Source organism: Rhea pennata, chromosome 5 (assembly GCF_028389875.1).
Source record: "Rhea pennata isolate bPtePen1 chromosome 5, bPtePen1.pri, whole genome shotgun sequence".
Lineage (NCBI taxonomy): Eukaryota > Metazoa > Chordata > Aves > Rheiformes > Rheidae > Rhea > Rhea pennata.
In genome coordinates, this window is record NC_084667.1 from 12,657,989 (window position 1) to 12,673,595 (window position 15,607).

A 15,607-nucleotide genomic window follows, 5' to 3' on the forward strand; every position below is an offset into this window, starting at 1 on the left:
GGAACTGTGTATTTACCTTTCAACATCATGGAGTATAACTTGCTCATCATTGCCTATAAAGAGAAAAATAAACACTTAACATCATGTTCTGGTGGTTAAAAGTGCCATAGTGAAAAAAAATAAAAACCAATAATCATTTTTTTCATTTTTTATTTTGAGGATGAAACTGAAGCAGAGAGAAGATGAGTTAAGTTGCTAAGTGATCTGCCCTCCACCCAGCTATGTGAAAGGCTCCACAGAACACTTCCAGTCTTAATCAAATAAACTGAATCATTCTGTCTTCTAATACTCAACAAGCATTTCTGCTTAAGTATATTACTGATGATTCTTTGTTCAGTTTGATCTTGAGTTTTGAGGCATGTGCAGGAAAGGGAAGAAAGTAATAAGCAACAGGAAAAAACTTAACTCTAATGTGAATACATCTTTCTTCCTGCTCAGAATATGCTACCTAAGAAAATAATGGAGGGTGAAAAGAGACGCCGTAATGGTTTTAGGCAAAATGCATTGGGCTTAGGGCGCAAATGCTGTCAATCCACCAGTGTTCAGGGTTTTGCAACCATTGAAAAGGCTTGAACATTATAGTCAGTGTAATTATTTTAATATTAACAAAAACCAAGTCAAGTAACCATGTCACTCTTCTTTAATCGTATCCATTGAATACAATGGAAACTAACCACATGCATGCAGACTGAGAGGGTCACAGCTTCAAAATAATCCCATAGACTCACATGCATCTCCAGCTACAGTGATAGTATATTTTCAGTCTCTGCACTAAACACTAACTTACCTAGACTTGGCATCTCCCCTTCAGAAATATTTATCTAGAGGTACACTTACATTTCTTCCATTCATTCATGAAAAAAAAAGCAGTATCTTTATGATTAGTATGGCTTTGTAGTTCTGATGCCAAGTTGTGAAGGTCTTGTAAACAAAACACAGAAGTTTAGAGGGAGCAAAACTTCATCTGTTATGTGTCTTAAGTGTTCAGTTGACTCAGTTTTGGTGTATTCCATACACATTTCTCTGTTTGTCCCAACAGAAAAAAATATGGGAACATTTCTCTTGAATTAATGAGGTGTAAGATTTTTCTACATCCACTTGCTCTTTGCACAGGCTCCTAGTTAAATTGTGCAGCCTTAGACTGCTATAGTAGCTCATCTTTTCCATGATAGGGTGAACAAGCCACTTATGTGTAAGTGTCTTTTGATCATTAATTGCAATGGAAACTGTCCATTATACACTACAGGCAAAGTTCATACCTAGTAAAACTACACTAGTGCCTATGTATTTCACCAATGAAAGATGTTGCCAAGTTTTTCCCAGAGATTAAATTTTCCCCTAGTGATCCCTGCTCCCCACCCTCCCTAGAATATGAACAGGAGAATCATTCTAGTTGCCTGGCTTCAAGCCCCTAGTCATCATGGGATCAGCTTTCCCCATACATCACAAGCTCCAAAATATGAAAGAGAAGGGGCAGGGGGGAAGAGACAGGGAGGGAGGGAAATAGCCACATTGTTTTGTGTGTAGAAGGAGAAGGTGGTGACAAAGTCTAACCTGCATGGTTTAGATGGCACCCCCTAATCGTTTCTTGTGGTAAGGACTCATCCCTGAAGAAAATGTCACTACTGTTCAGCCTAGAGTTTTACTTCAATATCAAACAGAGCAAGACTTCACTCTTCATAGAGAATAACTGAGTTAGAATTGTATACACAACTCTTCTACTTATAATGTCTCTTCTTTTGATAACTGCAGTTATGATCAAAAAGATAACCAGCATCTGCCATTCCCTTCAATTACACCTATGAGGATGAAATAGTGCACAGCACAGTTTAGATGGCCAAAGCCCCAGATCTGTCACAGAAGGGCTCTGGAGAAACAAAATCAGTTCTCTGAATGTTAATTTCAGTTTTTCATACACCTAAGATCAAAAGGGGAAAAAAAATTTCAGAGTTTACTAAGAGGGTTTCTTTTAGATTTCACTACTTGAAATGCTGCTCTGTTCTCTATTTTGGTAGACAGAGAAGGGCATGCAGTACTTTTCAAGGACAGGGACTTCTTTGGCACCTTGAGCATTTTTTTCCTCCAGAGATTATGTGCAGAACACTATTCACTCAACTCCTGCCTCCATTTTAGAAATGGCTACATATGGTTCATGCTTCACAAGAAGCTTTGAAATTTTTTGGATGCAATTCAATTTACACTTAAGTGGGAAATCCTTTCTCCTCTGCTATCAAGAGCTGCTTTAAAAAAAGGTCCTCAGATCTTTAAGTCATTAGTTGTGGGCAGTTCTCTGCAGAATGAATTAATTCTGTGCCCCCTGCACTAGCTTCCATGCTCTTATTCTTCTAGTTTACTGAATTATTTGAATTCCATGCTTTGAATTCAACTCCAACTTCAATATTTCATAGGGGCAAAAACAGTTCTTAGGATCTGCACTTCTATCAGGCCTTTTAATGATCTCAGAGAACATTGCTGGATGAATAAATACAGTTAACCCCATTTTACAACTGAAGATAAAACAGATGGTAGATCTAGGCCATGTGGCAAAATGACTCTTTCCAAAGGATCCAAGAGTCAGACTCACAGTCCTGGCAGATGAGCTCTGTGAATCTTGGTGGAGCAGCTGAAGAGTTTCTGACTCCTCCATTGGAAATAATTTCTGGCAGAGGCACAGTGTGTATATGTGGACAAGAGGAGGAGAAAGAAAGATGAGAACGGCCAGTTTAGCTGTGCATCAGCTGTCACAGCTCATCTAATCTGGCATCATAGCAAAAATCTATCATAATCAGTGATATAAATCAACTGCAGTGTTAACTGTAGTGGCAAGGCACAGACAAACCATTCTGCTGCCCTTACTGTGGCAACAGTATACTCTGACAGCATGGCACAACGGACAGAAGGTTGAGCTGAAATTGGGAAAGAACCATTACAGAAGCTCCAGCAAGACTCAGCACAGGTTATCTGTCAGCGCATTGCTTGAATATTCATGTATGGTTGCATTTGTCTAAATTCAAACTAAAGTTAAAGAGACTGCAACCCCAAATTTCATTGGAACCACTACAGGTTCCTCATGCAAATACATTAATTTGAAAACAGTGTGGACTGCTGTCTCTCTCACAAAACTAAAACCAGCCCCAAGAATCAAGACAGGTATCAATATCTACAGTTTTGGGTTTTTTCCATCTCAATGTGTAGTACATCTGTATCACTATGCCCTTGAGATTTGACAATCTGACACTATCTTAAAGCTTGTCAAGTTTTTTTTTTTTTTTTTTTTTTTTTTTTTGAGATGATTTGGTTTCAGCACAGCATTAAAGCATTAAAGAATGGTAAGTTTCCAATACTCATGTGTGCTTAGAATCCGTTTATAGCACTGACGTACAGTTTCCAAATCTCTATGGAGAAAGATTAAAAAAAGGGGGCTCTGACCTAATGACAGCTGTCTAACAATATCCTAAAATAAGCCTATCTATATGTTAATGGAGATGCTGATGAAGGATACACATTTGTATCCCTTCCATAATCACATCAGATAGAGAAATGAAGTACAGCAGAAAAGTACATTGACTGCATTTGGACAGTCTTTAGTGAGTAAATATTTAAATGAGGCTCCTTTTCTTTTTCCTCTCACTCAACTTTTCCTCCCCAACTTAATGCTTTGAAAACAAGTAGTGAGGGGAAATATAAATTTACCTAAGTTCTAGGGTTATTACCCCAGAACAAGTATATGTCTGCTTCTACCACATGTCTCTCCTTACATTGGTTTAAGGAAGAAATAAACTTTCTGCTAAAAATTGGATTTATGTCCAAGAAGATGACAAAGAATAGTAAGGCCAATTACAACCTAATGTGCCAATAGTTTTAAAAGGCAGATGCTTATCTGGCAAGAACTGAAATGAGATCTGAGAAAAAGTGACCCACCAACAGATGGCAATAGCCCTTCATTACCAATCTAGGGGTGCATTAAAACTAGCTACAAGCAGCAGGGTTTTTTAAATATCAGCCTGAGTGCCAGACCAGATGCAGGGTCTGCTCTCAGCACAGCTAGGAGGGAATGATAAAGATGACTTTTCACAGTCTATTGCACAAGACTGGACAGATCTGGATCCAGGATTCTCATGATAGCTTGAGACACAATGCTCTTAAGATTTGGGAAAAGGAGAAGCATGACCAAATCAAAAATGTTGTACTAGCTCAAATCCAGCCAAAGAATTTCCTGTTCCCAGACAACCTTCAGCTGTTGATTAAGGACAACTTTCAGATCTTTAGGGGATTACAGTAAAGATCTTTCATGTGGGGCAGGATCTCACTCATGGCTTTCACTCTAAGACACTCATAACGCAGACTCCTCAAATCAGGGCTCTTGAACTTCCTTACCTCCAGAGAATACTTTTGTATTCCCACTGTTGAAAGCTAGGCAAAAAATGTTAGAGTGATGCTCCCCTTTCAGCTGAACTGGTTTGACTCTTGAATGGATGGCTTCCTCCATATGCCAAAGTAGGACCCGGCGGTCATCCCCTCCTACAAAAAAAAAAAAAAAAAAAAAAAAAAAAAAAAAAAAAAAAAAAAAAACTCCATTACTGCCTGAGCCATGTGTAAACTGATGACAAACAAGTTATTAATTCTGCTGCTATTCATAAAAGGCTTTGCTGAAACCTTAATTAGCACAAAACTTTTAACCACTGCAACGGTTTGGATACATTGAAGAGCATTTACATTAAGTACCACGTAATCAAATATTGAATTAATGAAAACCAAGAAAGCAGCATGGAAAGTCTGGAACAAAAAGCTACCACTCTGCCAATACATACTGACAAACTAGTTACCAGGACCCTTGGGATTTTACTGTTAGGGAGCAAGTTATAGATGCCAAACACTCCAGACTAACATACACATGTTGGCAAAATGCTTTCACACCAATTCCTAGTTGCCAGCATTGCTTATGTTATTCATGAAAACAGCTTAAATATACCAGTAATTTTTTCCCCCTCTCATTGACATCAGTATATCCATTAGCAGTCTTTGCAAAGCCTCCACAACATAGGTTGGCTACGGGACTACCATGTGACCATTAAAGATTTTACTGAAGCGTTCATAAAACTTGAGCCTGCTCAGTAATGGCACACTTCTGGACCTGTAAAGGGTAACAAAGACATTTGAGGTGAGCTCCTGACAAAGATGATAACTGAGGCAAGGAAGTTAAACTCTCTTGCTTTACAACTTAGTATACTTTTTCTAATTGTTTGCCTGTTGTAATTCTCAGTTCAAAATTCACAGTATATACACACATTATTCAAGTGTCTCCTTTTACTGTCTGATAATCTCTTAGAAAGAAAAGAAGTGTTAACCAATGTTTGTACTTTAATTACATTAAACATGACTTTAAAAAAAAAATCCTAATAAACTTAAGATACTTCTGTATTTGATAGCACTCTCAGTATCAGTTCTGGATGTCTGCAAAAATCTGGATAAAGCTTTTTCAAGTCACACTCAAAATATTTTTGGTATCTGTCCTTAATCACAACGGAAAGAAAATGGCATTAGAAGTGCCCCTAGAAACATGCTGATTTCAGTTAAAACATTTACTGCATCTTTGCACAATCAAAAACATAAGCTCAGTGCCTTCAGAGCTCCTACCTAGCAGGAAAAAAAGGCATGAAATGGAGACAAAAGGAAACTGGAATTAATTGGTCTGCATTTTGCTTCAAGAAGAGGTAAATGCATAAATAAAATTCATGATTAATCACATTTCTTAAAGCTTCTCACATCCTATGGTGGTATTAGGAATTTTTCCCATGAAACTGAGTTATGTCAAACATCTTTTAAGTTAATAGTCTCCCAGCCTTTAAGTCTCTTAACAGATTTTATGACAATCACTTTGACAGACAGTACAGCTGTGTGTTATGCTTATCAGTGCCCCAAGAAATTACAGTGTAGTTCCTTTTTCCAATTTTGTACTTCACAGAGCAAACAGGTAGGCAATACATGATAAAAAAAAGACTTGTGATGCATCTGATAATTACCAGGACTAAGAGTCAAATACGATGGGTTCAGAAAACTTAAGATAATTTATGGTTAAATACACTAGTGGGAGCTTAGATTCCTTTCCAGCTAGGAACACAGACGTTTCTAACAGAGAATGTTTGTACTCTCACCCTAGTGATTTCAAATGAGTTAGTAGCAAGGGGACATAAACAGGTGAATGCAGAAATATATGACCATTTTAGTCACGCTAAAATCTGAAAGTGATTGTTATCCTTGAAGCTGTTACTTTCTGAAGCTGCCAGCAGCCAGGTCTTGAAGTTATCAAACTAGACGGTAAACAATTTAGATAACATTTAAGGCTGGTGAACACCAATATTACTTACTATACCTTTCATATTTCAAAACTTCTATAAGATATCTCAAAGCAAAGCATAACAACATGCTCTTGTTAACTGTTTTCACAGCAAAGCAATTTGCAAAAGCACTGCAATAAGTCTACGTATCCTTCTACCTGAGAAGCATAACAACCATTGCTATCTAGGAGCCTCACCACACCAGCAAGTTGCTATTCATTTCCACTACTCACCTAGTCCTCGTATAAAAAGAAACAATGAAGATCAGCAGAGCCAACAAGCATTGCTGTGGTTCCCTGGCTGCACACTTCAGCACACATACAGTATGGTAGGAGAGACAGAAATTGCAAGCTGTGCAAAAAAGTGTTTGGCAGTGCTAAATTGCCACTGTAATCTCCTCTATATTTGCTACATGTGAATGATCGTTTCCTCTGCCTCCAGGATAGAAACAACAATCCCTACTAAATCCAAACACATCTTTCCTCTCAGCCCCCTAGACCTCCACAGGAGTTTGATACAAGAGGCTACATTACTGAGTATCCAATGCTACAACAGGCTGAGCACTGTTTGCCTTTGAAATGGCACATGTTCCACAGCTCAGGAGCTTAAATCCTCCCCTCCCTTGAAGGAACACTATTCTGTCCCTTCTCCATCAATGTATTATTGTATTACACATACTTGTCTTCCAGAACTTCTAAACTCCTCTCTCTTGACTCAGTTTTATTCCCCCCCCCCCCCCCCCCCCCCGCCATGCCCCACTGAGACAGTAAAGTTTATTAACATGACAATGTTAACTGGGTTGGAAGCATGCTCCCTTCTACCTCCCATTCATCTAGTCCAGAAATACTTCTGAATTAAGGTCAGTTCCATCAGTAAGAAAAATCCTCATCAACGTATCCAAGCACAGGCAGAAAAGAACACTTCTGCCACTTTTGTGGCTGAAAAGAACATTTTACTGGCCTTCATGTTATCATACAAGGGACAGAACTGTAAAGTCACAGGCAAGGATGCTCATAAAAGGCAAGTCTTTGGCAAATGAAATCAGAAGTGGTGCAGCTCAGCAAACAATCTCGGTCACCAAAGTTTGAGCCTTAGCAGCTGGAATAAGGGAGGGGAGCAAGTAGGCACACAGCTGGATGGACAGGTATGTTGGGAGAAAGTAAAGGAAATGTGAAGATACAGATCTTTTACACTCAGTAGATGTGAACTATGATTCATCAGGAACAAAGTGCATGTGCATTGCAAATCTGAACAGTATTCGAAACTCTGGCCCTACAGCATTTGTTCTGTACTGCTGATCAGTGAACAAAGATTAATTAATATTCTTTCAAAGTACAGTACACTTAATGTGCAATTCTGTAACCCACAAAGCTGAAGCCATTCAACACTTTCAAAAAGCACTGGGCCTACTGCATAAATGCATTTTAACTCTGTACACTAAGCCCAGTGCTCCCCTGAAAGAGACTGACTGTCCACGGCTACATAATGCAGGGCACATACCAGCAGCAATAGGTTTAGTACACACCTGGGAAACCTGGATGTATGATCTCCTTCACGAAAATACCTTAGCTACCAGGGCTCTACAAGGGAACCTTCTACAAACTAAAGTCCCACAAAAAGTCTTGAATTTATAATTTTCAATCTCATGATGTCACAGAATCTGAGAATATATATTTTTTGAAAGTTTTAAAGAGTACAAGTAAGCATTTCAGACTTCTGCAAAGAAAGCCATGCGGAGATGCAAGAGGTATCTAGAAAACATAAGATCAGTTTTCAAGAACAAGTTAAAAAAAATCTACATTACAGAGTTCAAATATAACTTATCTATAAATTTACAATGATAGCTGCAATCACTTTCAAGTATACTCCAGCACTGCTTTCTTCAGTTATGACACCATTCATAATGTTTGAACAAATGTAAAAATTTCCTGATGAAATAAAAGCATGAGAACATTTATGAGGATTTGGATCCTTTAGCACTTCCAATCCAAAACAATGACAGCAATCCAGAACCTCCTTTGCACTGGACTACAGATCTGCTCCTTAAAATCTCAACTGATTTAAAATGTGAAAACCACCTGGGACAACGGAATTGCAAAGGTGCCAGAAGGAATAGCTTTGACCCCTACAAAATAATGTGGCAGAAGCTTCAATTCTATCTTTTTTCATTGATTCTGTTTATGTCTGTCTGCGTGACTGACAATTTGAAAAATTAAAGTTTGTGTGACCCAGCTTGGAATCACACAATGCCATTCTACAGTTGCTTTTCAGAGAGGAACCATATTTCAAAAGCTTTAATTAGTCGAGTATTTTAGTGTTCATTATAGGTCAAACCTGCCTCAACTTGCAAAGCAGAAGTCACATAGGAAGAGAAGTCAGGCTAAAGAAATATTTGTGGTTACAGAGGCCTGGAATTTTATCACCTTTCCATATTGCTGTTGATACAGAAATATGGTATCCTAATTCTTACATGTACCCATGAATAAAAATACATAAACACACATGCTTCTTCCCCTGCCTCAAGTCACTGGAATATGTTGCTAATTCTTAGGCCCATCTGACTAATGTTGGTGAGAATAAAGAATTCTACTCAGACCATGCATTACAACATAAATGAAAATAGCTTCGTTTTTAAATCTTGGGATAGTTGTCCTGAAACAGATGCATCGTGAAGACGACAAGGTGCTTATAGCTGTGCTACGAGGTCCGCTACGCATCTACCCTCGACAATCTTCTATCAACACAAAGGAACCCTGTTTTCCTCACTGTTTGTCTACTTCAGAATAGTTTTTGCATATTGCTTTCCCCAAGAACTTTAAAAAAAGAAGGGTGGAGGATGAAGACCATGAAGAAGGCTTGTTTTTCTTTTAAAGCAGCATAGACAAACACAACAGGCAGAATACACCCATTCTGAATGGCTAAACAGGTCCCACCTGAATTAGCATGGCATATATTTAAGCACAAACAGTTTGCTGCTGCCACAGTTCCTAAACCAAAACATTCCAGTTTTGCCTCACTCTTGAGCTAGTTCTTCCCTAAAATGTTTCCTGTGCTGCATCATCTGAACAGGTAGCCAGTAAACTTTAGTACAGCTAACTCTGGAAGAGGAGTCTCTGCCTCACAGTTAACAGTGGTCTATCTGAAGAGATCCAGCACTGTCCTTGTTAGCCCTAAAATGGTTCAAAAGGAACCAGTACCTACTCTTGCTGAAAGCAAGTCTAGTCTAAACAGTATCTGCACAACTACTGAACCACTCTGAAGCTCCTGCGTGCAGACAGAAGCATTCCAAAAATCATACCAGTCAGGACAACGAAGTTTTTAAGTTCACCAGCCTTACCTGCTGTGGACAAAGTCCAAGACCACTAAATTTCCTTGCCTCCCGTATGTTCCAGACCCAGTCACTAAAGAACCTGTACTGCAAGTGGGCAACACTTCTAAATCACAGCACTGAAGATAAATTTATTGCTTACATCTACTAAATAAGTTGCACAAATTATAGAAAGTGGGATTGGAAAGTATTTCAAGAAGTTACTTAGTTGATCCCGGCTTTGGGCCAAAGGATAGACTGTGTCTGAATTATTCTTAGTAGATGTGTGCCTAGTCTGCTCTTAAACCTCCACCGAGGTAGATTTCACACCCTCCTTAGGGAACCTATTTCAGTGCTTTATTATCCTTGCCATTAGGCAGATTATCCTAATATCTAGCCTGAGGGTGCAGTTTGACTTTACACATAATTCCACTCCCCCTTGCCACGCGCTCCTGCTATTCCCTTGCACTGAATCCAGTGCTGATGCAGCCAAAGGGTGAGCAGGTTCAAGAAGCTGACCTGATAGCAATTTAACCCTTGACAAACAACATCTCCCAATCCCTCCCCCCTTAAACACTTCCCTTGTATTGGCTTCCGACTTTAAGCCATACGGACGTATGCCACATGGCACACAAGGCAGAGGGAAATGAAAGAAAGAAAGGGAATGAACAACCTGATGAAGGCCCGGGTTGGGGGGGGCCTGCACCTCCTAGGAGCAGATCCTAGTTATAGCACATCAGGCCTAAGATCAAACTGCATCCTAAAGTCTTCTTTGCTACAATTTAAGATCACTTCTTTGTTCTGTACCCAGTGGGCAAAGAACAGTTTACAACTTTCTGCAATAATTTATCCGAAGATTTGCATCTTCTACAAGACTACTGCCTAGTCTCCATAGTGTACTTGCACAGCTGACTTTATTTTAGCACTATAGTTTGCATGTGTTCTTATCAAACTGCACTCCAATTTTTCTCCAGGTTATTTTTCTAAATAGTTTAAATTCAAATCCTGTCCTCTAAAATGATTGTCTTGCCTTGTATCACCTTTAAATTTAATAATTTCTTAGCCATCAATGAAAATACCAAGTAGTAACTAGACCTAAGATCCCTCCTCCTCCAAAATTCTACTTGCTACAAAAAGGCTAAGATCAGGACCAGCCTTCTTTAAAATACACTTGATATGCAATTCCATTAACTCAGAATGTAATACTCCACTATTGTTGCTCAGGTCACCTCATTCCACTGTTTTAGCAGGCAGATCTGAAGAAATAGCTAACAGAATGACAGGCAAATTACCAGCACTTTTTTCCCATCCCTACAAATTTACAATCATAGGAGTGCAATTAATTTTTGCATTATCTAGTGAGGGGGAAAGCAGCAGAGAGAGTTAAAGAACACATGCATGGATTAAGTCAGCCTCAGATTATAGCATTTCCCAGAAGTTATCTTAGAAGTGCAGTTTAAAGCAGGAAAAAGTAGGAGTTTCTGATAAACAGATACTTATGTTCATAAGAGATAGCAAGCATGAAAAATGGCAGCCAGATAAACACCAAACTTGACAGTGGGGGAAAGTAAGACTACAAGACAGGCTAAGAAGAGATCACTTTTAAGAAGTTAAATTACATAGAGATGCCTAGAGTATCTGAAGGAAGAAGTCAGTTGCATATCATTGCATATCATTGCATGGTGAATTTAATTTGCAGGCACTGACAGTCATGTGTTTCTCCTAAACTGTTAACAGAAACAGACCACCACATACGCTATAAAAAGCTGCAAAGAGACACTTTGTCCAATGAAATCTTTGAAATACATCCAGTAGCTAGTTTTAAGAAATGTGTAAGTGGCTCTGAAATTAGTTGTGTGTTAAGCTTTCCTCTTCCCTTGGGTCATTCTACAGCTGTGTCTTTCCTACCTGTCACATTGCATCTTCCGAGTATCCATTTCCTCCTTTCACTTATTCTCTTAATTTTCTTTATTTCATCTTCTTATGCCTGTCGCTTCTTCCAGCACTTCTACTCCAACACATTAGTGCTTCTCTCCTCCTCTCTAAAGGGACACTGTAAAGTTCCTTAGAGGCACAGCAAAAGCTTACAGATGGACTCCCAACCTAAATTATCAAATTAACTTCGAAGTGATCAACTAGAAAGTACTCAAAACCAAACTCAAGAATAAAATTACTATTAAATGTGTGATTTCTAATACAAGATTTAGTGAGGTTAAGATACAAAGTAGTTTTAAATATGCTTTCAAAAGGCCTGCTGAGGCTTGTCAGCACTGAGGTTCTCTCCAAAATCCTAACAGGAAAAATATCTGGAACTGTGATGTAAGCCCTGTTTAAGCAGTTCGAAGTGTTTACTGAAACAGTAATCATTAGCCTTACAGACTCTAAGATTTGCTTCTGGGAGATACATCAAAAAAAATTGTGGGCTATGTACCCAAAAAAGCATTCCTGCTAATACAGATGAGAACAGCACTAATTTGGATGCAGGCTAGCATTTAAGTACAATCAGCATAGACAGTATGAATGCGCTGTATCAGTTGCACTTAGAACAGTCCTAATGAAGTTGTTAACAAGTCAATTAGCTGAGACAGACTTCTGTATGTCAAGAACGTATGCAGGACTTAAAACTGAACAACTGAAAGGACTGCTAGCGTTCTCCCTGTTCGCACACTCCAATCCCCACGTCAGCCCTCTCAGCTGCTACCAGCGCAGATGGAAGCATCTAACATCTCATCCTTACCTCAGCACACTGACTATTTTGAGGGCGGAGAGACCCACATACCATCTATTCTAAGGCTTTATCTACATTTGGAAGTCTTCTGAAATTTTCTGATATAGCTGCTTCACAAGCAGCTTATACCCCTCCTTTAGCTTTCATCTGAGTTTTACTCCTCGCTGTTTTGTTTTCCTGCTTTTGCTGTTTCTCAGAGTTTCAAGATTAAGTATGACCTTAAAAAAGGGAGTGTTTAGAGTGTAATGTTATAGGAAATTTAATAGAGTATCCATAAACTTTTTGCCCTTTAAGCTTCTTATTCTTGAATTAAGAGAACACCTGCCTGCTGTTGCTATGGGACATAAAGCATTCTAGATTTTATGGTCACAGATAAAGTAAAACTTTCCTAAAAACAGTTACCCTAATTAGAGCTCTTCATGTTCTCAGGGCATCAATACAAGATCAGACTTAAGGTAATCTGTTTTTAATTATCCCAAATTTGTGCACCGCTAACTCATTTAACTTAAACATTCATCCTGCCACTTTTTTAAACTAAGAATCAAATAGATGTTTTAATTCTCTCCTAAAATTTAGGACTACAACTCTTGTACCATATTATTGCTTACACACTGAGAAAAAGCTTACCCGCTGCAAACATTTTATGTGGTTTAAAGAAGTTAGGAAATTGAAAACTGGACATGGTTGGAAAGCCTTCCTTTTTTACCTATGCTTCTTCAGATCTCTATTTGATGACCACCTGCCTCCATACTCTGGCCTCTGGCTGAACCTACCTTGATTCAGGCAGTTTGGACAAAGTGACTTCTCAGAGTCCCTTCCAGTCCTCTTTTTTTTTTTTTTTTTTTTTTTTTTTTTTATTTCTACCTAAAGAATGGGCGTCAACATAGATAAGTGCCTGAGTGATACAACATGACTTGAAGGGTCTCTCAAGGCTTTCTCGAGCAAACAGAACGAAACCATGGATGGTCTTTCCATCCTGTATTATGGAAAATAGAAAAGCAGCAACAAATGCACTTGAGCCCTTTGTTTTAAGTTGAAACACAGCTCTACCTACTACTGGAGAGGGACCAGTACCAACCAGCGAGCTGCCTCCAGCACTGCTCAGAACTTCAGATGAATCAGCACTTCCCCCAACGCACACATGCACATATGTGCATATATATATATACATACAAGAATGGCTGCGTATGTTAAAAATTGTAGTGTGTAAATGGCTACAACCCCCTCCCCCCCCCCCCCCGGACAGTACTAGGATCCTGCATGGACACTTATTCCAGAAGTCACTGGATTTATGCTTAGAAGTTTCCTCAGAAAAGAGACTTAAAATTTAAGAAGGTCTCCGGGCAGCGGCTTCTGAATGCAGAGCGGAAGACCACGGCTGGGACAGAGTTTATTCTCCAGTCTTCAAAAATTAAGCAAACAGACAAAACGAACTTTTCTGCGAGTCCCCGCGCTGTTCCGGGGCTGCCTCTGCCCCGCTCTGCCCGCGCACACCCCGCTCGGCGCTGCCTGCGGCGGGGAGGCAGAACCGCCCCCCACCCCGGCCGGTAACCAGGGCCTCGCACCCCGCTGCCCGCCCCGGGGCGGGTGCGGAGCCCGCTGCCCGCAAGGCCGGGCCCGGGCCCCGGCGCGATGCCGCCGCCGCGGGCCGCATCGGCCCTCGATTCGCCGGCCTGTCGCTAAGAGCCGCCCGGGAGAGCGCGGCCTGCAGCGCCCGGCCGAGCCCCGGCCTGAAGTTGCCTCCTTCCCCCGCCGCCGCGGGCCCGCAGGCGGCACCTGCGCCAGCCGCTGCGGGGGGCGGGAGGCCGCCGGCTGCCGCCCCGCCCGGCGCGGAGCCCCCCCGGTCCTGGGCGGCGCGGCTGGGGTCGAGCCCCTGCCGCCCCCGCACTTGACAGCGCCCCGCTCCGGGGCTGCCCCCGGCGCCGGGCGGGCAGCGCTGCGGGTGCAGAAGCCAGAAAGGCATCGGCACCCCCCACCCCCGCCGCGGCTGCCCAAACTCACCCTGCCGGGGAACAGGGGGAGAGGGCAGGGAGGAGGTGGAACTGCACCGCCGCCGCAAAACCCTGCTCCCCGGCCCGACGAGGACATAAGGGGAGGGGGCGCCAAAAAAAGTCACCAGTCCCTAAAACACACCGACCCGCCTCCCCACCCGCAGGCCAGCTGCCATCCCCCACCCCGCCGCCGCGCCGGCACCGCGACCGGCCACGCGCAGCCCCACGCGTGACCACCCCCACGCCCGAGGGGCAGCGGCTGCTGCCCCCGTGACCACTCCGTGACCTAGTTCACGGCCCCGGCTCTCGGCTCGGGTTATCCCTGGCGAATGTCACTCGGCCCCCGCGACTGAAACTCAGTTTTGTTTCCCGTCCGTCCACCTAAAATTAAAACAAACAAAACCCCCCAACCCCCCTTTTTAAGGGGCAAAGCAAGCAATCGATGAGGAAAAAGGACACCCCCAGCGTCCTGCAAACACTCTCCTAAAAAAGAAAGCAAGAAAGAGAAAAAAAAAGAAAAACTTTGTCCAGGGTCGGCTCCCTCTCCGGGGGGGGGGGGGGGGGGGAACAGAATTTAAAACCTGTCAACCATTTTAGCTCTCTGCTTGGGAAACACGGCTTCTCCGCAATGGTCGGTCCGGAGCACGGCGCCGGCGGCCCCCCGGGCTCCCTCCCGCCGCCCCCCCGGGCCGCGAGGGAGATGCTCTGGCGGGGAGGGGGGGACGCCGGCGGGGGCCGGGGAAGGGCGGCGTTACCTGAGACCAGCCACTGGCCTCCATTGTTGGAGAACTCGATGGCATTGACACAGCCGAAGTGGCCCAGGAGGTCCTTCTTGTAGAGGTTCCTGCAGCCCCGCAGGCGCCGCCGCTGGAAGTCCTGCGTGAGCAGCGGGTCGCCCTCCAGGCCCCGCCGGGACAGGAACCCCACCACGGAGCGCATGCTGCCCCCGCGGCCGCCGCGCCGCCTCATGCTGCCGCCGCCGCCCGCGCCGCGCCGCCGCTCCCCGCCGCCCCTTCCCCCGCCGCCGCCGCCGCCTCCCCTCCCCCGCTTCCCCCCTTGTTATGGTTATGATGATTTTTCTTTAGCCAGCCATGGCAGAGAGGTGTTAGACACTCCGCCGCTTCCTGATCCCCGCTAACTCCTCCCCTTCTCCCCTCAGCAGCTGATCCGCAGCTGCAGCCCGCGCCTCCCCGCCGCCGCTCCGGCCGGGCTCCACGGCGGGCGGGCGGCTGCTGCCGCGCGG

General features: G+C 42.8%; 1 protein-coding gene across 3 annotated transcripts in view; it reads right to left on the reverse strand.

Moving 5' to 3' along the window:
* The window catches only part of DCAF5 (DDB1 and CUL4 associated factor 5), a 75,392-nt gene extending 60,042 nt beyond the window's left edge, over positions 1 to 15,350 (reverse strand). The window contains exons 1-3 of one of the 3 annotated variants that reach the window (XM_062577543.1): positions 15,120 to 15,350; positions 4,378 to 4,521; positions 17 to 53 (exon numbers count right to left, since the gene is read on the reverse strand). In XM_062577543.1, the coding sequence (XP_062433527.1) occupies positions 17 to 53; positions 4,378 to 4,521; positions 15,120 to 15,333 (395 nt within the window). In that variant the 5' untranslated portion in view covers positions 15,334 to 15,350. Of the gene's footprint in view, positions 1 to 16; positions 54 to 4,377; positions 4,522 to 4,972; positions 5,047 to 14,374; positions 14,394 to 15,119 lie in introns of those variants that run through there. The other 2 variants (XM_062577545.1, XM_062577544.1) reach the window with 2 other exon arrangements.
* Between the last annotated feature and the right edge of the window lie 257 nt (positions 15,351 to 15,607).